This window comes from Pan paniscus, chromosome 15 (genome assembly GCF_029289425.2).
Source record: "Pan paniscus chromosome 15, NHGRI_mPanPan1-v2.0_pri, whole genome shotgun sequence".
Taxonomy (NCBI): domain Eukaryota; kingdom Metazoa; phylum Chordata; class Mammalia; order Primates; family Hominidae; genus Pan; species Pan paniscus.
In genome coordinates this window covers 107,496,154-107,518,713 of record NC_073264.2, presented here as the reverse complement: position 1 = coordinate 107,518,713, position 22,560 = coordinate 107,496,154, and the positions used below count along the sequence as shown (strand labels likewise).

The 22,560-nt window shown below is 40.7% G+C and overlaps 1 pseudogene and 1 gene segment (V, D, J or C); both read left to right on the top strand.

Moving 5' to 3' along the window:
• Positions 1-11,185: 11,185 nt before the first annotated feature.
• Positions 11,186-11,828, top strand: LOC129393777 (homer protein homolog 2-like; annotated as a pseudogene).
• Positions 11,829-12,016: 188 nt separating this feature from the next.
• On the top strand, positions 12,017-22,343 carry LOC117975700 (immunoglobulin heavy variable 1-24-like). The segment is given in 4 exon segments: positions 12,017-12,115; positions 12,394-12,556; positions 21,397-21,596; positions 21,679-22,343. Coding segments are annotated over 2 exon segments (363 nt in total).
• The last annotated feature ends 217 nt before the right edge of the window (positions 22,344-22,560 follow it).

Here is a 22,560-nt window from a genome sequence, read left to right as displayed (position 1 = left end):
CTAGGAATACAACTTACAAAGGATGTGAAGGACCTCTTCAGGAGAACTGCAAACCACTGCCCAAGGAAATAAGAGAGGGCACAAACAAATGGAAAAACATTCCATGTTCATGGATAGGAAGAATCAATATCATGAAAATGGCCATACTGCGCAAAGTAAATTATAGATTCAATGCTATCCCCATCAAGCTACCCTTGACTTTCTTCACAGAATTAGAAAAAAACTACTTTAAATTTCATATGGAACAAAAAAAGAGCCCGTATAGCCTAGACAATCCTAAGGAAAAAGAACAAAGCTGGAGGCATCACGCTACCTGACTTCAAACTATACTACAAGGCTACAGTAACCAAAACAGCATGGTACTGGTACCAAAACAGAGATACAGACCAATGGAACACAACAGAGGTCCCAGAAATAATGCCACACATCTACACCCATCTGATCTTTGAAAAACTTGACAGAAACAAGCAATGGGGAAAATGATCCCCTATTTAATAAACGGTGTTGGGAAAACTAGCTAGCCATATTCAGAAAACCGAAACTGGATCCCTTCCTTACACCTTATACAAAAATTAACTCATGATGGATTAAAGACTTAAACGTGAGACCTAAAACCATAAAAACCCAAGAAGAAAACCCAGGTAATACCATTCAGTACATAGGCATGGGCAAGGACTTCATGACTAAAACACCAAAAGCAATGGCAACAAAAGTCAAAATTGACAAATGGGATCTAAGTAAACTAAAGAGCTTCTGCACAGCAAAAGAAACTATCATCAGAGTGAATGGGCAGCCTACAGAATGGGAGAAATTGTTTGCAATCTGTCCATCTGACAAAGGGCCAATATCTAGAATCTGCAAGGAACTTAAACAAACTTACAATAAAAAAAAAAAACCCCATCAAAAATTGGGGGAAGGTTATGAACAGACACTTCTCAAAAGAAGACATTTATTCAGCCAACAAACATAAAATAAAGTTCATCATCATTGGTCATTCGAGAAATGCAAATCAAAACCACAAAGAGATATCATCTCACACCAGTTAGAATGGCAATGATTAAAAAGTCAGGAAACAAAAGCTGCTGGAGAGGATGTAGAGAAATAGCAATGTTTTTACACTGTGGTTGGTAGTGTAAATTACTTCAACCATTGTGGAAGACAGTGTGGTGATTCTTCAAGGATCTAGAACTAGAAATACCATTTGTCCCAGCCATCCCATTACTGGGTATATACCCAAAGGATTATAAATCATTCTGCTATAAAGACACATGCACACATATTTTTATGGCAGCACTGTTGACAATAGCAAAGACTTGGAACCAACCCAAATGCCCATCAATGATAGACTGGATAAAGAAAATGTGGCACATATACACCATGGAATACTATGCAGCCATAAAAAGGATGAGTTCATGTGCTTTGCATGGACATGGGTGAAGCTGGAAACCATCATTCTCAGCAAACTATCACAAGAACATAAAACCAAACACTGCATGTTCTCACTCATAAGTGGGAGTTGAACAATGAGAACACAAGGACACAGGGAGGGGAACAAACATCACACAACAGAGTCTGTCGGGGAGTGGGGGGCTGGAGGGGATAGCATTAGGAGAAATACCTATTGTAGATGACGGGTTGGTGGGTGCAGCAAACCACTATGGCCTGTGTATACCTATGTGACAAACCTGCACATTCTGCACATGTATCCCAGAACTTAAAGTATAGTTAAAAAAAAAAGAGAGAGAGAGAGAGAGGAAACAGTATGGAGACTTTCCAAAAAGTGAGAAACAGTACTGGTCTTTATTCTACCAATCCCACTACTGGGTAACTACCCAAAGAGAAAGAAATCATATTTCAAGAAGATACCCACACTTCTATGTTTACCATAAATCTATTCTCAATAGCACATATGACAACCTGAGTGTCCACCAACAGATGATTTTATAAAAGAATATAGCATATATGCACAATTTAATACTAGTCAGCCACAATAAGGAATGAAACTGTGTCTTTTGCAGCAAGATGCCTAGAACTGGGGGACATTATAATTAGTGAACTAACTCACAAACAGAAAGCCACATATCACACATTATTACTTATAAGTGGGAGGAAAACTGTGTACACAAGGATATGGAGAGAGGGATTATGGACATTGGAGACTTAGCAGAATGGGAGGGTAGGAGTTGGGAGCATGATGAAAAATCACCTAATGGGTACAATGTACGTTACTTGGGTGTTGGGTACACTAAAGCCAATACCACTGTGTAATATTTCCATGTAACACTGTTGCACCCATAGCCCTTAAATTTATACAAATAAAGATAAAAACAATTACAATTTAAAATATAAAATTATTAATAGTTGACCAAATATCTTGAAAATTAAAGTTTAAATCATGATCAATAAATGAAATTAATATCAGTTGAACTTCATTTAACTTAAAATCCTTTTGTACTCAAGTGATTTTAAGAAAATGAATGTCAAGTTTTAGATGAGGAGATTTGCAAATCATATCACCACCTATGTAATTATAGTAAGAACCCTCAAAACTCAACAGTGAATAAAAGAAGAGGCAACCCATGGATAAAATAGGCAAAGGTTTGTGCAGGCATTTCATTAAAGAAGATGTACAGATTACACATAGGCATATAAACAGGATCTCAACAGGATTTTTCATCACAGAAATTCAAATCAAGACCACAATAAGATACCCAAACACCCTTTTTAGAATGGCTGAAATTAAGAAGAAAGATGGATCATACCAATGCTGGTGAGCATACCAGGTTTCTAGAGTCTAAAACATTGCTAATGGGAATGCAAAATGAAACAGCTACACAGGAAAATATTTCTTAGTTTCTTGTAAAATTATATATGCCCTTAACACATTACCTAAAAATCCCCCTCCTGTAATACAGTAATACATGGCCGTGTATTACTGTGAAAGAGGCATAGTGAGAAAACCCACATCTTGAAACCCTGAGGGAGAAGGCAGCTATGCTGTGGCTGAGGAGATTACAGGGATTATTTGATTAAAGACTTTTTTAGAAAGTGAGGTTAAGTCAGCCGGGCGTGGTGGTTCACACCTGTAATCCCATCACTTTGGGAGGCCGAGGTGGGTGGATCACGAAGTCAGGAATTTGAGACCAGTCTGGCCAACATGGTTAAACTCCATCTCTACTAAAAGTGCAAAAAATTAGCCGGGTGTGGCGGTGTACACCTGTAATCCCAGGTACTCTGGGCGCTGAGACAGGAGAATCTCATGAATCGGGGAGGCTGAGGTTGCAGTGAGCCGAAATCGACCCACTGCACCCCAGTTTGGGTGACAGTGCAAGACTCCGTCTCAAAAAAACAACAACAACAACAAAAAGAAAGTGAGGTTAAGTCATTGAAAAATAGGAAAATATAAATGTGTATGCACTCTAATTATTTGGGAAATTTTCCATACAACTTGTATTCTGTAAACAAAATTCAGGGAGTGGAAAACAAATCAAATTAATAAAACTGATATAAGAATTCCTCTGAAGATATTAGTGTGAGCACTAACACACACTTTTGAATGGGTGTTGTAAATATTTTGGAACACAGCTGTTAGATCACATTTTAATTCTACATTTATGTAAATTACATAAAATATCAAAATTTTTTAATGTCTGCATTTTGTGCAGTTATAATTTTGGTTTCATGCCAGCAATGCATGATAGATTCCGTTCTTCCACATCCTCGTTGCCATTTGGCACTATAAGCATTGTGTATTTTAACCATTCTAATCTATTGGTAGTGATAGCTCATTGTTGTTTAAATGCACATGTCTCTAAAATTTTATATTTAATTATTTTATATAATTGTGATGAAGTGTTTGTTATGGTATTTGGCTCATTTTTGATAGCATTGTTTATTTTTGATCAGTTGTAAGTTTCTTTACATACCCATTATATAAGTCACTTAAAAAAGTACTTAGCTGGTCATGAACCCCAGGATGAGATGCAGACTGTATAGAAATCTCTAGCAATGTTACTCAGTGTGGGCAGGGATGGCATGAGATACGGGGAATAAAGAATAAAGTAACTTTCTCCATTTGGATATAAGATGTGTCCATTCACTAGAGAGTTTTCTTTCAGCAGGTTCCCATGTGAGCCAGTTTCCTTCCTGACAAGGAAATCACCCAGAGGATTCTCATAATCTCTTAAGTGAGAAAAGTTTTCCTCAAACTCCAGCTCAGTCTAGCTCACGCTGTCTCTAAATGGGCAATTACTTTCAGACATGTACACACATCTGTCCCAACGTGGACTCCTCCCTCAGACAAGCACACACATTGCAATGTGGACTCTCCCCTCAGAAAACCACACATGCCCCAGAATGACTCCTTCTTCACATAAGCATATATGCCTGATGCTGAACTGCTGTGTAGCAAAATTAGCTCAGAATACAAGCACTTATGGACTCTAGCCATAACAATGTGTAGATCTGCATTTTATTTTAAATTCTAAATGAACATTTTGCCTTCTTGTTAAGAACAGTGGTTTACAGCTCTACATGTAGAGACTACACAGGCAGATATATGTTTCCTCTGGGAAAAGTTTATTTTCATGTATTTACTGGGTTATTTTGTTGATAAACATTCATCTATAAAGACACCTGAAAAGTGCCCTCATTAGAGAAAAAGAAAGTGTAGTTTGCAGATTAACTCTGAGCATCCAATCCCAGGAACCCTTTGATCTGCCCTCCCTGAAATCCACAGGCGGAGGGGGGATGATCGCTGCTGAGTAGCAAACACCTGTCCACAGGGAGGGAGACATGGAAATGTGGTCACTCCCACACTCAAGAGGAGCAGCTCATCCCATCCCTAGTGGTCCTGGTGAGGAGCCACCCCACACCTGTGCCTTCCTCAGTATCCACACCATGGGGTCTGTGCTGATCTGGGCTTCCCTTCTCATCACTCTCAATATTAGTGTCCTTGCGGATCAGGCTCAGCTGTGGCTGCTCCAGATGAAGCTGTTCTCAGTCTGTTCCCTCTGTGTTTGCAGAAGTCCTGTGTAAAGTTCACTGGGGGAGACAGGAAATAATGGTACAGCTGGGGGCTATCTGAGTCTCTCCTGCAAAGACTCTGGATTCACCTTCACTGATTGCAGCATAAGCTTGGTCCAGCAGGCTCCAGGACCAGGGTTGATGTGGGCAGCAACGGGGAGAAATTGAAAAGGAAGCTCTCAGTGGTGCCCTCCATGAATACAAAGAATCTTCACAGTCCCCAGGACACCCTTATGTGCATGGTCTCACTGATATCTTTACTTCCTTTATCATTTTTGTTATGTAAATCACAATGAATAGTGCATTCCTCATCTATTATACATTTGTTAAGTCTTTTTTGGTGTCTTTAAAAAAACTGATAACTTTATAGTATGTAATATCCTTGTTAAGTCCTGAAAGTGTTTTTTGATGTCTACCTTGTCTTAAATTTATACAGCTACTATAGCTTTTCTTGGTTCATGTTTTTATCGTCCATGTTTTCTCATATTTATCTTTTCTATTTGTGAATATGTAGAGAAACTTTCTTGTACATAGCTAATAGTTGTGTATTGCTTTTTTATGTTGGCGGTCCTTAAATATTCTCATTTTTTATGATACTTTAAGTTTTAGGGTACATGTGCACAACATGCAGGCTTAAACAAACAACCCCATCAAAAAGTGGGCGAAGGATATGAACAGACACTTCTCAAAAGAAGACATTTATGCAGCCAAAAAACACATGAAAAAATGCTCATCATCACTGGCCATCAGAGAAATGCAAATCAAAACCACAATGAGATATCATCTCACAACAGTTAGAATGACGATCATTAAAAAGTCAGGAAACAACAGGTGCTGGAGAGGATGTGGAGAAATAGGAACACTTTTACACTGTTGGTGGGACTGTAAACTAGTTCAACCATTGTGGAAGTCAGTGTGGCGATTCCTCAGGTATCTAGAACTAGAAATACCATTTGACCCAGCCATCCCATTACTGGGTATATACCCAAAGGATTATAAATCATGCTGCTATAAAGACACATGCACACGTATGTTTATAGCAGCACTATTCACAATAGCAAAGACTTGGAACCAACCTAAATGTCCAGCAACGATAGACTGGATTAAGAAAATTTGGCACATATACACCATGGAATACTATGCAGCTATAAAAAATGATGAGTTCCTGTCCTTTGTAGGGACATGGATGAAACTACCTATTGCTTTTTAAAATAAACTATAATAAATTCTATTTTTTTTTTTGAGAAGGAGTCTCGCTCTGTCGCCCAGGCTGGAGTGCAGTGGTGCAATCAGGGCTCACTGCAAGATCTGCCTCCTGGGTTTATGCCATTCTGCTGCCTCAGCCTCCCGAGTAGCTGGGACTGCAGGCACCCACCACCACGCCTGGCTAATTTTTTGTATTTTTAGTAGAGATGGGGTTTCACCGTGTTAGCAAGGATGCTCTCAATCTCCTGACCTTGTGATCCACCTGCCTCAGCCTCCCAAAGTGCTGGGATTACAGGCATGAGCAATAAATTCTATTTTTAAACCAACACTATTTTTTTCCGTTAATTTTTGTTTAAATTAACATTTTATAATGATGCTTATTTCTCTATTAACACGGTATTTAATTACCTTTTTATAAATATTGTATAGTTACCATAAGATTTACAATAAAAATTGTATGTAATTAGATTCTAATGTAAATCCTGTGATGGCCTTGATATGAAGAACAGAGATAGCGTAACTGTGTGCTTTGAATTCCTCCTTCTCACCACTCTTTCTTGTTTATTCTGTTTGCACTTACATATGCTGTAAAATAGAATATGTTATTTTTTATTACTTTATACAGTTATATCTTATAGCAATTACAAATGTTAAAAACTACAATTCATCTAGATTTTTCCATTTTTACAATCTTTATTTCTTTGTAGAGATTTCTATTTTGAGTGCATATCACATGGCTACTCGCAGAGAATCTTTGTAAAATGTGCCCTGAAACATGAATGTGCTGACAACACATATTCGCCAGATCTTTTTTTCTGACAGAATTTTATTTGCCATTCACCTTTAATGAAATTTTAATGCATGTAGAATTTCAGTTTGCATTTCACCTGTAATTTATTTTCTTGTAATTATTATTAGTTTTTCCTGGAGATGATCACACATTACATTCTGCTGGGCCTTTATTAACCATGTTTCTGCGAACCTAGTCAGGCTTGGGTTTCAAGTGTATGGTTGCCATGGCTATCAGAGTTGAAATCAGCTTCTCCTGTTCACAAAAACTTCAGGTTCCTCTGGTGATACCTGCGTTTGTGTCCCTGTTTGGCTTTGGATCTTCACATTTCATTCTCCCCAGAGAAAGGCTGTCTCTTTCAGCTGTGGCAGGTGCATCCTGCTGACACATTTACTTAGTGACTGTTTGTGGGATGAAGGGGCTTGGACACAGGGGCATGTTTTCCAACCTTCTGGCTGAGCCTCCTTCTTAGCTATGGGTGGTGAGACTGGCTCTGATGCATGATCCAAGCATTCCTGTTCCTTCCCTTCCCCAGTGTCACGGTGTCTCTTCCCAGTCATGCTGTTTTTTCGTCAGTGTCCTCAGCTTCTGACCCACTGTCCTTACCCCACAGATTCTGGATTTCATTCCTCAGGAAACAGACGGGAGGTGATTCTGGGTAGAGTTTCCCTGATGTCCTCTGTTTCCTTGTGTTCTAGTTGATTCTACCAGTGCCCACAGGACACAAGATTTAATAAATGTCTCCTGCATATAGTGAAGGGGGATTCAGCATTGAACAGAGCTACTGTTCTTCCTCCCCAGTCAACACCACAGGACAGCAGGTGGGTGAGTTGTCTGGGGATTTCCCCAGTTCTGTAGGAAAAGCCTGCAAGTGCCAGGAGTTTCACACTCTCACACCATTAGCACACACATCTTCAAGCAACTCATGAAACATTTCCAGGTTAGCTTTTTCCTATCTTCAATACCATGCTATGAGTGGCACCTGCCCCAGGTACTCTAATAAACGCACCCTAGTTCTCTCTGCAGGCCTCTATTTTCTCAGATTTCAGGGATTTTTTTTCTCTGTGACATCAACTCAGATATGGTGAGGGGTTTATTTTTTGTAGTTCTTCATGTTCTTTGTGAACGAGGTCAGAATATCATTTTCTCAATTTTTACATTCTAATGCTTAGTATCTGATTTCTAAATAAAATTCAGAAACTGAGACAACAAATGAAGTATGCATTATTTGGTGCATTGTTAAACAATTTGAGAAATATTCATGTACTGAGATACAATGAACCATTGAAATCAAGGCATGCCTCATTCCCATAAGAACATGAGGACATTATCAAATAATTTTGCGGAGTGAAGGAAACTAAAGAATTCACCGTCAATTTCATGTGATTTCATTTGTACAAATTGTAGAAGATGCAGTATTCTAAGTTAACATAGAGAAGATCTGAATTTTTCTGAAAATAGGGTGGGGAGAGTAACAATGTGGTGAAATAAAATTACAGACAAGTGAGATAAAATATTAGAGGTTAACTTAATTGCTAAAACATGATTGAAGTGCTGATTCAATGACTGCACACATATATCAACATTTTCCAAATGCTGCACTATCAATTTGATTTCATTATTGATTGACTTTTTTAAATAAAGCAGTAACAAAAATGAATATATTGGCTGAGAAAGAGCAAGAAATGGATAAATACCAACACTTGAATAATCAAGGACTCCTGAAAATACACACATGTGAACACTGATTGTAGATTTCAGGTAAACACTAGAAAAGGCAAAATTACACAAAGTTGTTATGACAGGAGGGACATCCTGAAAACCTCTCTAGACATGTCCCACACCGCCCCGGAGCTGTCTCAGGGGAGCAGTCTCCTCCAGTGTTTAGAGGCACAGGCACGGATAATAGGGCTAACTCTGGCCAGATGTGTGATATTGGACACATCGCACAACTGCTTTGTTCTGTATGTAATTTATCTTCTCTAAAAATGTAGCATTGACACTTGCAATAAATGTATTAAGCAAATATGTAAAAGTTAAAAAAGCTGATGTCTGCTAAATGATTACCAAGGCACAATCACATAATCTGAAGTTATATTTTCCAGAGAGATAGGATTACCTCCAGTGTTTTCCAGGACACTCTCATCCGCTCTCAGCACTGCCTTCTCCTCAGCCATCCCACCCCTGAGCTTGCTGTATAGCAGGAGACATGCAGATAGGGCCCACTCTCTGCTGATAAAAACCAGGCCAGCCCAAACCCTGCAGCTCTGGGAGAGGAGCCCAGCCCCCGAATTCCCAGGTGTTTTCATCTGGTGATCAGCACCGAACACAGAGGACTCACCATGGAGTTTGTGCTGAGCTGGGTTTTCCTTGCTGCTATTTTAAAAGGTGATCTATAGAGAACTAGAGATATTGAGTATGAATGGATATGAGTGAGAAACAGTGGATATGTGTGGCAGTTTCTGACCGGGGTGTCTCTGTGTTTGCAGGTATCCAGTGTGAGATGCAGCTGGTGGAGTCTGGGGGAGGCTTGGCAAAGCCTGGGCAGTCCCCGAGACTCTCCTGTGCAGCCTCTCGATTCACCTTCAGTAGCTACTACATGAACTGTGTCCGCCAGGCTCCAGGGAATAGGCTGGAGTTGGTTGGACAAGTTAATCTTAATGGGGGTAGCACATAACTCATAGACTCCGGGAAGGGCCGATTCACTACCTCCAGAGATAACGCCAAGAACACTCTTCATCTGCAAATGAACAGCCTGAAAACCGAGGACATGGCCCTGTATTAGTGTACCAGAGACACAGTGAGGGGAGGTCAGTGTGAGCCCAGACACAAACCTCCCCGAAGAGCCATGCGGGTGGTTTCCTTTCTCAGCTGCAGGAGGCGGGCTCATTTTTGCAGGACTCTGGAGTCTTATTAGGTTGTGATATTTTACTATGGTTATTTATTATGAACTTTTTAATTGGGAATTGTGTTTTATTAATTTTTAATTTATATGTAAGGTTATTTTTTAAAAATACATACCGTCAAGAAATAATTCTTCCTAATAATTTGCACTTGTTCTTTTAGAGTTTTGTTAACATCCGTTTATATCAGCTACTACATAGCTATAGGGACATTAATTTACATCTATAGACATGTGTAAATACACAAACTTATACGTGTAGTCTTTAATATTTAATATAATAAAATTATAATATATAACAATTATAAAATATGTCCTAAAGAATGGAACATACAAATTATAGTAATCCATAATTCCTTTCAATCATTGCCTATAGTTTACATAAATTGATGTCTATTTGTAACCTTAAACATAGTGTATTGGTCATTTTTCAAACAGCCAAGAATAAATTTCAAATGTCCTTGTAACACACACAAAAATAAAAATTTGAGGATTTGAGGTGAGATATATGTCAATCAGCTCGATTCAATTATTCCGTATTGCATTCATAAATCATAACATAGCTTTATTCACTATAAATACATACAACCAAAATTTCTCAATTTTCAATGAAATTTTAATTATACATATTTTATGTGTCCTAGGTCATGAATGTTTTTCTCCCTGTCCGGATGTGATTAGATTGTCCTGACAGAAAAATTCAGCCTCCTGCCTCCTGAAGGCTTCAGGAAGCAGCCCCTAGATGGGGAGAAGCAGGCAACCCGTGTGTGTCCACAGGACCCGGAGCCTCTCTCTCCTTGGATTAGGCCCCCTCCTCAGGATTACAGGGCTCTTCAGTTTTCTCAACATGCTGTTATACCAGAGAAGCACAAAACACTTCATTTCATTATACTTTGCTTCAATTTTTCAAAACAACACAAAGGTAATAATTTTAACAATAAACATATTACAACCTACTATACATGAGACCCTTCCTGTGCTTCGAGGTTTCTTCTCAGGACTTTGTATGTATTACATATTTTCAATTTTTTTCTGAGATGGAATGTTGACGTCTCCTTATTACAGATTATTCTTTTAATTTGTCTCTTAGAATGATTTTTTCCAGAGCTCCTGCCCGCCCGCGCCTGGCGGAATGGAGCGGCGCCAGGGCTGAGCCAGGTGCGCAGGGGCCGCCGCACGTGCCGCGCGGGGAGCGGATGCCCAGCGGGCGGAGAGCCAGCGCCAGAGGCCGGGTCGGAGCGGCCGCCGGAGCAGCGTCAGAGATGGGAGAACAGCCCATCTTCACCCCCCACGAGCGCGGGTCTTCCAGATTGACCCCAACACCAAGAAGAACTGGATGCCTGCGAGCAACAGGCGGTCACCGTTTCCTACTTCTATGATGTCACAAGGAACATCTATGGGATCGTCAGTGTGGACGGAGCCAAGGTGACCATAAACAGCACAATCACACCGAATATGACCTTCACCAACACGTCACAGACGTCTGGGCAGTGGGCCGACAGCAGAGCCAACACGGTGTTTGGTTTGGGGTTTTCCTCTGAGCAGCAGCTGACCAAGTTTGCAGAGAAATTCCAGGAGGTGGAAGAAGCGGCCAAGACAGCCAAAGACAAGATCCAGGAGAACATGGAGCCCTCGAGTAATAATCCCGAGAATCCGGGCATGGAGCCCCATCTTCTACTCCGGCATCCAGTGTCAACAGGATGGACGATGGAAAGGCCTCTCAGACCGCTGCAGCCGACACGCACCTGCAGTCTGGGAACCACAAGCTGAAGGCGGCCTCGACGCGGAGCTGCCCACGGGAAGAGGTGGGAGATGGAGCTGCAGACCTGGCGGGAGAGCGACTTCCGGCTGCCCACGGCGCTGCAGGAGTCGGTGGCCAGTGCGGAGCAGAGGAAGAGGCCGTGAGTCAGAGTGCGACTGTGTCTCTGAGAAGATGGAGGCGGCAGAGAGAGGATCAAAACCTGGAAGATAAAGTGCGTTCCCTAAAGATAGGCCCTGAGGAGAGCAAATCCCGACAGCGCCACCTGGAGGCGCTTCCTGGAGGCGCTGGACCGGAAGATCCCCAACCTGCATAACTTCCGCCCAGGCCTCCCAGGCTGGGCGCCAACGACTAGGGCTGGCCGAGGCCCGGGATCCCCACCGTGAGTCCCAGGCATGCGTGCGAGACCAGATGGCGCTAGGACGTTCCCTGTGTGCGTTGCTTCTGTAAATGCAGGCGCCGTGTGTCGTGTTTCCAAACCAGTTGTGCCGTCCACTCGCTCCTTTCCAGAATAGAAATTTCCTCTCGCTTCTCTGGCCTTGTGAGGGTGGGACAACTGGAAGATTCTGACTGAGGAATCCAGAACTAGGTCTACCTTCAACATTTAAGCAGTCGGGCCAGGGATGTTTATATCTTTCATAAGGGTTGTTGGAACCATATGAACTGAAAAAAAGCATTTTCTCATCCAAATATTGATATTCTTTACACCAGGCCATCGGGCTCCTTTTATCCAATAGCATTCAGAGTATTTGAAGGTCCTCCAGGTGCCAGCCTTGGGGGCACAGGGAGAACAACATTCCTCTCCGAAAACATCGGGAAGCTTTAAAATAACTGTTTAGTGGAGACTTACCCAGAGATGGAAAACAGGTTTCTGGTGAGTACATTTTCTGGCTTGGGAATCACCTGCATCCCCGATCCTGCCCCGTGCCCCCCAGTTTGTATGGTTGTGACAATGTTCCATTTCTTGGTTTTAATTTCTGAGCAGTTGACTGTGGTGTGGGAACAGCACACAGTGAGGGTGCCTAGCACAATGCCTGGCGCAAAGTAGGTGCTTAATAAATATTTGTTCAATTAAAAAAAAGAGGGAGGCTGAGGCAGGAGAATCGCTTGAACCTGGGAGGCGGAGGTTGTGGTGAGCCGAGATGGCGCCACTTCACTCCAGCCTGGCAACAGAGCAAGACTCCGTTTCAAAAAAATAAAATAAATAAATAAAATACAAAATATTTTTTCCAAGCCCCACTCAAAACCATGGTATTTTTAGAGGTATAATAGTTGGACCAACATTGAAAATACATTCCATTTAGTTCATGGGCGTGCAAATATCCTTTTTTCTTTAAAAATTGTTCTCAGTTGTAATATTACAAAAAATATTGGTAATTTATACCAATGACACAGGTTAAAATGTTGTATAACTAATTTAATGACATTTGATTGGAAAAAATACATGTTCCACATGTCTTGACAATTTTTTCCTTCTCTATGAAGTATATACTCATTAATAAGTTTCAGATGTTACAGTTATCTTTTTGATTTCTGGGATTTAATTTTAGTAGGTATACTTGAATGCATTTTATTAATTCCTATAATGATGTTGATATTTCATGTAGGATTTTAATACTAATTTTACTGTTTACTGGATTTTAAACTATTCTACATGTTTTATTTATATAAGAAAAAAATTACACATGAGAAAAAATGCATAGATCTGAAATGTATCACTAGAGAGTTTCTGTCAAATGTGAATACCTTTGTTCCCAACACCTAAGGTAGCCTGAAGAGCAAGTCCTTTCCCCCGCAACATGCGTCTTTCTCTGTGCTTGCGGTCAACTCCTGCATGGGGAAATGTTTTGATTTCTGACACTATAGATCCATTTTTTTTTTCTGTTTTGAACTTTATATAAATGCAATCAAACATTGTAGACCTTAATTTGGTAATGGGCTACCTTGCTATTTTTTGAGGTTATTTCCTGCTATTTACGGTATTAAATTAGATCAACATATTATCATTTATTCAAGCAATGGACTGACTCTGATATGAAACCTCAAAGTTTTCACATATATATGGAGAGAGAGAGAGAGAGAGAGAGAGATGAGGGAGAGAGGTTTTATATCTGAGTCAGTCTGTTAAATAAGTAAATGGCAATATTTTAATTTATTTTCCTGTAAATTGACTTTAAATTTGTTTCCAGTTTATAAATATTATAAACAAAGCTGTTACAAATGTCTTAGTGTAAGTTTTCCTATGTTGTTTTCTTTTTATTAAGAAAATACGAAGTATGCATTTCTTTATTATAAGTTTAAATTTTTTCAGTTTTATTGAGGTATAATTGAAATGTTTTAATAATGTATAGGTTTAAGGTGCCCCACTTGATGTTTTGATGTTGTATTAGTCCATTCTCACAGTGCTATAAAAAATGCCTGAGACTGAGGGATTTGAGAAAAAAAATATGTTTAATTGGCTCACGGTTCTGCAGGCTGTACAGGAAGTGTAGTGGCTTCTCCTTCTGAGGAGACTCAGGAAAGTTAGGATCATGGCAGAAGACAAAGGGGAGCAGGTGCGTCACATGGCCAGAGCAGGAGCCACAGGAAGCAGGAAGCAGGGAAGGTCTACACAGTTAGGCAACTAGGTCTTATGAGAACTCACACACTGTCATGAGAACAGCACCAGGAGTTTGTTCTAAACCATTCATGAAAGACCCACCCCATGTCCCAGTCATCTCCCACCAGGTCCCACCTTCACAATTGAGGATTATAATACAACATGAGATTTGGGCCAGGACACAGATCCAAACCACATCAGATACACATTGTGAAATGCTCATCATGGCCAAGGTAATTTGTGTATCCATTTTCTCATGGAGCTACCATTTTATTTTTTTTAATGTACTACATGTGTGTGTATATGTGTGTGTCTGATGAGAAACCTACGATCTACCCGTTTAGCAAAAATCACATTTACAATACAGTATTAAATACAAGAACATTGCAGTACATTAGATCTGCAGAACTCATTCACCCTGCACAACTGAAACTCTGTACCCTTTGACAAACATCATCTGATTTCCCTCTCCTCACAGGCCTGGGACCCACTATTCTACTCTCTGCTTTCAAGAGCTTGAATATTTTAGATCCCACATGTAAATGAGATCATTAAGTCTTTCTGCATCTGGCTTATTCCACTAAGCATCATGTCCTCTAGCCCCATCCCTGTTGTTGCAAATGTCAGAATTTCCTTCTTTTCAAAGCCTAATAAAATTCAGTTTTATGTATACACATTTTCTTTATACACTCATCAATCTGTGGTCATTAAATTATTTTACAAATCTACACTATTATAAATAATCTTGCAGTGAACATGTGTTTGACATAATAATTTTATTTCTTTTGAATATATGACAAGAAGTGGGATCACCAGAGCATATGATAGCTTTATTTTTCAATATAATGAATAACCAAACCTACCACACCATGCTTTTGAAGTCTTAGTCATATTTTATTTGCCTAGGCCAATGTCCCGAAAAATTTCTCCTACATTTTCTTCAGTTTGTACATTTAAATATTGAATCCATGTTCAATTAATTTTTGTCTATGGTGAAAAACTAGAAGTCTAGTTTTATTCTTCTATGTGTGGCTGTCCAAGTTTTTCAGCACCACTTACTGAATAGAGGGTTGTTTCTCCATTGCATATTTTTGTCAGTTTTGTCAAAGAACAGGTGGTTGTAGAAACTTGTCTTTATTTCTTGGCTGTCTATTCTTTTACATTATTATTATTGTTATTGTTTTTAGTAGCAGTACCGTGCTATCTTTCTTACTGTATCTGTGTAGTATAATTTGAAAGCAGGGAATGTGGTGCTTTCAGCTTTGGTCTTTTTCCTTAGGATTGCTTTTGCTATTCAGGCTGTTTTTTGATTCCATATATATTTAAGGATTTTTTTTAAAAACATGTAATCAATTATATTGGTTACTTGATAAAAATTGCATTGAATATGTATCTTGCTTTGGACAGTGTATTAGTCTACTTTGCATTGCTATAAATTAATGCCTGAGGCCAAGTGATTTACAAAGAAAAGAGGCTTATTTGGCTTACAGTTTTGCACGCTGTGTGAGAAGCATGGCACCAGCATCTGCTTCTTGTGAGGGCCTCAGGAAGCTTACGGTCATGGTGGAAGGCAAAGGGGAAGCAGGCGGTGTCCTGTGGTGAGAGGGGGCACAGGAGAGGGGAGGAGGGTCGTTAGACTGTTTTTAACAATCAGATTTCAAATTAGCTAATAAAGAAATAATTCACTAATTACCATGGGGTTGATACCAAGCTGTACCTGAAGGATCTTTCCCCATGCCAAAAACTCCTAGTAGGACCCACCTCAAATATTTTGGATCACATTTCACCATGAGATTTGGAAGGGACAATCATCTAAAGTATATCATTTCACTCTTGTGTCCCCTGGTCTCAAATCCTTCTAAGACTGCAAAATCATCTTTTTTTTTTAATAGTTCCCAAAAGTGTTAACTTGATCAACCTCCAACTGAAAATTACAAAGTCTCGTTGGGGTCTTAAGGCAATTTCCCTCCAGCTGCGTGCTGGCAAAATGTTTTAAAGAGTTATGTACTTCCAAGGTGCAATATTGCCACAGGCATTGGGTAAATATTGTCAATACAAAAGGAATAAATTGGCCAAAGGCCCCACACACACCTAAAGCCTAGCAGGACAGATATTAAATCTTAAAGCTACAAAATAATCTATCTTGACTTTATGTTCTTAGTCAGGGTACACCGGGACAAAGTGGGTCCCAAAATCCTCAGGCATCTCATCCTTATGGCTGGGCACATTCCATGGGGCTAATATCACAGGCCAGAGTCAAGTGCCAGAAGAATTTCCAGGTTGGGAGTACAAGCTGCCTTTGGATCTACCATTCTGGGATCTTGAGGGTTGTGGCTGCATTTCCGTAGCTCCACTATGAAGTGCCCTAGTGGGGACTCTGAACGGGGCTCCAACCCCATATTTCCCCATCTTTGGCACTGCCTTAGTAGAGGTTGTTTGTGGTGGATCCAGTCCTGTAGCAGGCTTCCTCCTGGGCACATAGGGTTTTCTACACATCTTCTGAAATCTAGGTAGAAACTGCCCAGCCTTCTTCACTCTTGCATTCTGCATATCTGCCAGAATCCAGTTATCCCGGCACCATTTACTGAATGCAGTTTTTTTCCACATTGTTTGTTTTTGTCAGCCTTATCAAGTATCAGATGGTTTAGTTGTGCAGCTTTATTTCTGTTTCTATTTTGTTCCATTTGTTCTGCGTATATGCTCTTGTACCAGTACCAAGCTGTTTTGTTACCATGTCATTATGGTGTAGCTTAAAGTTGGGTGTCATGATGCCTCTGGCATCGTTCTTTTGCTTAGCATTGCTTTGGCTATTCAGGGTCTTTTTTGGTTCCATATAAATTTTAGAATAGATTATTTTTTCTAATTCTGTGACGAATGATGCTGATAGTTTTATATAAATAGTATTGACTATGTAAATTGCTTTAGACAGTATGATAACTTTTACAATATTGGTTCTTCTAATCCATGAACATGAAATGTTTTCCCATTTATTTGTGTCATGTATGATTTATTTCTGCTGTGTTTTATATTATCCTTGTAGAGATCTTTCACCTTGTTTGTTACCTGTATTTCCAGGCATTTCATTTGTGTGTGTGTGAATATTGTAAGTGGGTTAGGATTGTGTTCTTGCTTTCACTCTCAGCTTGGACATAGTTGGGTATAGAAATATTAGTGATTCTTGTACATTAAGTTTGTATCCTGAGACTTTACCAAAGTTGTTTATCTATTTTAGAATTATTTTGGCAGAGTCTTTAGAATTTTCTAGGTATAGAATTATATCATCAGTTTGGACAGATACATCCCCTTCTTTTCCCATTTGGATGTTGTATTAGTCCATTTGCAAACTATAAAGAAACACCTGAGACTGCATAATTTATAAAGATTTTTAATTGTCTCATGGTTCTGCAGGCTGTAGAGGAAGCATGGCTGGGGAGGCCTCAGGAACCCAACAATCATGACAGAAAGGGAAGCATCATGTCTTATGTGGCTGGAGCAGGAAGAGAGAGGAGGGAGTTGACACATACTTTGAAACCAGATCTCCTGAGGACTCTATCATGGGAACAGCACAAAAGAGGGTGAAGCATTCCCCAAGATCTAACCATCTCTCACCAGTCCCCACCTCCAACACTGGGAATAACAATTTGACATGAAATTTGGGTGGGGACACAAATACAAACCATATCAGCTCCGTTTTATTTTTTCTGTTGCCTGGTTGCTTTGACTAGGATTTCCAGTAGTATGCTCAATAAGAGTGGTGAGAGAGGGGATCCTTGTCTTATTTCAGTTCTCAAGGGGTTTGAGCTTTTGCTGACTCAGTATAATGTTGACTGTGGTTTTGTCATAGATGGCTGTTATTATTTTGAGGTATTTTTTGATGCCTAGTCTTTTGAGGGTTTTTATTATGAGTGAGTGTTGGATCCTATCAAAAGCTTTCTCAGCGTCTATTGAGATAATCATATGGTTTTTGTTTTATTCTGCTTACATGGAGAATCACAGTTACTGAATTGTGGATGTTGAATGAACCTTGCCTTCCAGGGGTAAAGCCTACTTGATCATGAGGTATCACATTTTAAAGTGCTTCTGGATTCTATTTGCTAGTATTTTGTTGAGAGCTTTTCGGTCTATATTCACCAGGAATATTCATCTGATGTTTTCTTTTTAAATTATGCATCTTCCTGATTTTGTATCCCAAGAACACACAGTGAAGGATGGACAGTCTCCTCAACAAATGATGTAAAAATTGGACATCCATATGCAAAATAAATAAAATTAGACCTTCTCTAACACCATATAAAAAATCAACAAAAAATAAACATAACACGAAACCATAAACTCATAGGGAACATGGAAAAATAATTCATGTCATTTATTCAGAAATGATTTATTTGAAGTTAATCCCAAAAGCAAGCCCAGCAAAAAACTATGTGCAATTATATATCTGACAAGAAGTCCTATCAAAATGTATAAATAATCCATACAACTCAATAGCAAATGTCAAATGACCTCATAAAAAGAGCAAAAACCTGAATAGATTTTTTTCAGAAGACACGTGCATGAAAAACAGAGCATAAAAATGTCCTCAAGATTACTAATTGTTAGAGGAATTCAAATCAAAAGCACAATGACATATCACCTCACACCACTTAAAATGGCTATTATCAGCAAGACAAAAGATAACAAATGTTGGCAAGAATGACCCACAGCCATAAAGAGAGCTTTGATTGGCCAAGAGACTGATTTCAGTAACTTTCTCCTGTGAAGAGACCACTGACCATGGACTTGTCCTGGCCAATTTCTAGAGGCTGTGCACTGTGTGTCTTTCTGCCCCTGCACAAAGCCCTTTTGATATGCAGGACCCAACTGTAATTCATTTACTTCTTAAGTCCTCACCCCAAAGCAAACCTGAAATGCATGTATCATGTGTGTTTGCTTATTAGACATGACAGCCTCCACTCCATGTGAATATCCATAGCTCCTTTTATAGCCTGCTGAGTGTGTACACTTGACCAATCCATTTGCACAAATTCATTTCTCGTCTTTCCCTCTCTTAAAGTGCTTGCTCACAGTCCCTGTGGGAGGCTTTCTTCCCAGCCTGTTAAGATGGCCGTCCTGCAGCTTCAACCCTTTCTGAGAAATAAAGTCTCCTTTCTAAATTTATAAACTGGGTGATTCTTCCGTTGAAAGCACAAGCTGTTGGGAAGAGTTATATGGCAATTCCATAAATGCCTGGAAGACAAGTGTGGATAGGGTAGGGTAAGAACTCCTGGGGGCCACACACCCTACTCTGATGGAATTTCCCTCCAGAAACTTCTGGGTTCTCAAGATGAGAATCCAAACAGATTCCCTCATGGCTCTGTCATCAGGAGAACTATGCTCTGATAAATATGCCCAGAACTTCCTCCAGACAGACCCTACACGGAAAAAATACTTTTCAAGATCTCTATTCCATGTGAGGGGAAGGGACTCTTTTCCATCCCAGACAGCTTCATCTTAGCCTTCCTGAGTCATGAAAAGGGGTATAATTAATAAAACATCTGTTGTCAGATTCAAGAAAATAATCTGTGGATGCTGCAGCCTGAGGGGAGTAGAGGACAGAGGAAAATCAGCTGTACCGCTGGAGACTCCTTGTAAATGGTGCAGCCTAGAGAAAGAATGGCAAGAAATCATTGGAATTCAATTTCCAGAACATATACTGCTCCCCTACCCACCACATCACCTCACCACCAATATGATTGATCTGGATTAAAGAGAAAAGTGTGGAAAGGCACAGACTCCATCTAAGGACTAGAATTTAGGGAAACCAAAGGCAGTGGGAGAGAAAAAGTCAAGGACAGTGAAGGGACTTAAAACCTCTGAGACCAACAGCTTCAAGAACAAGGTCACATCCCCTCCCTCAATGACATTAGATTTACCTCTCATGGGGCATCTGCAGGGTGCGCAGGTGAGAACTGGCAAGGAGAACATGAAGGCACTTTCCAAATCTCCATTAGTACCGAGCTTGCTTTAGCTCTGTTTGGAAAAAGCAAAACAACAACAAACACAACCAGGACTTCCATCAGTGTTGGAAGCGCCTTTCATTGGCAAGACACTAGGAAGGAGGGCAAATTCGAGGCCAGTTACTATGCAAATATGCCACTGTGAGTGTGTGTGGTGGTGAGCTTTGAGACATAGGGTCTGTGCGTAAAGTTATAATCGATATAATCTTCAACCACAGAATCCTAAAACACAGAGCCTTCCCCAAAGTCCCATCAGTTCCTGGACTCGCCATGTGTCTGGACCGTATCAGTGGATCCGGAGCTCCAGGGAAGGGGCTCCCTGATGGCTTTTGTGATTCCTTGCTTGCCGTGCTGAGGTCTCCCTGTAGATTATGTTGGGTTTTCTAAGGCCTATTTTCTATTGTAAGAGGTGGTGGGAGAAGCAATTTCTGTCACTGAAAGAGCCATCTGAGCCAGGGCACAGCCCCTTCCTACTGGGCTTGAGATTCTGGGAGGAAAAGTTCTCTGACAGGAGGAAAAAGTTCCCAGACAGGAACTTCCCTGCAGGGCGGGAGCTGAGCGGCAGGGGGCGCTCAGGGAGCACCCAGCACAGGACCCAGCCCTGGGGCAGGTGCACAGGAGGCTGGGGCAGGGTTTTCTCTCAGGAATTGAATGTTCCTTATTTCAAAGCAATAATGACCTAACATTTAAATAAGAATTTAGCAAGTACTGATGTGCCTGTAAGTATTTTATTGTATACGCAGCCTATACCTAACCCAATAATTTAATGCAAAACGGATTTAAAAGGAGAAATGTCTAGGTCTTTCAAATGTATTTCTAGTTAGGAATTGAGGGGTGGTTTTATTAATTCAATGGGTGTTACTCTCCGGAGACACACTCATCCCAGAAGTTAGACGTGCAGAGGGCAAGGCTCAGGAAAAGTTCAGATTGTCAGTGAGCCATATGAACAGGGAATCACGTTGAGGACCATGTCCTGTGAGATTCTGGGTTTCTGTGAGAGGAGTTCTGTCTTCATGGACTTCTGGGCATGTCAGAGGACAAATATTAAACAAAGTTCAGGGCAGGGAGCTCAGCATCCCACTGTGGTGTGGTCCACATGTCACCTGTCTTCTTCCTCAGGGTGGCGTGGCCTGATCTATGAAAAACCTGCCTCATGAATATGCAAATGCACTGGTGTCTACTGAGGTAAATACAGATCTGTCCTTGCCCAGAGAGCATCACACAGCAGCCACATCCCTCCCCTACGGAAGCCCCCAGAGCACAGCACCTCACCATGGACTGCACCTGGAGTCTCCTCCTCTTGGTGGCAGCAGCTACAGGCAAGAGAATCCTCAGTCCCAGGGCTGATGAGGTGACTGGGTCCAGTTAAGTGGGGTCTCATCCACTCTGTCCTCTCCACAGGCACCCACGCCCAGGTCCAGCTGGTACAGTCCGGGGCTGAGGTGAAGAAGCCTGGGGCCACCGTGAAAATCTCCTGCAAGGCTTCCGGATACACCCTCACCGAATTATCCATGCACTGGGTGCGACAGGCTCCTGGAAAAGGGCTTGAGTGGATGGGAGGTTTTGATCCTGAAGATGGTGAAACAATATACGCACAGAAGTTCCAGGGCAGAGTCACCATGACCGAGGACACGTCTACAGACACAGCCTACATGGAGCTGAGCAGCCTGAGATCTGAGGACACGGCCGTGTATTACTGTGCAACAGACACAGTGTGAAAACCCACATCCTGAGAGTATCAGAAACCCTGAGGAAGGAGGCAGCTGTGCTGGGGCTGAGGAGATGACAGGATTTATGAAGTTTAAATCTGTTTAGAAAATGGGTTAAGTAATTGAGTAAAACAGCAATGGAAAGATGTGTATACTATCATTATGTAGGAAATAGTATTTTCAACTGTCACCCTGTAAGTAACACTCACAGAGTGGGAAAGGCAGCCATCAATCAAGCTGATGCAAACATTCCCATGGAGGCTTTGTGGGAACATACATTTTAAAATTGGATGTATAAATCATTAGAAACAGGATTGCTTGATCTCATGGTAAGACTAAATATAATTTCCAAGAAGTGGCCGAAATTTCTTCCAGAATGTCTTTGCCCTTCCTTTTACATTGAATTTATTTTAAAGGAGTTTTAGGATCGCAGCAAGTTTGAGTAGAAGAAACAGAGTTCCCATGCACTCCTGCCCCCCCACGCTCAGCCTTCTCTGCTATCAACACCCTGCACCAGTGTCATAAATCGGTTACAGAGGATGAATCTCCACAGCCACATTGGTTGTTTCCTTTT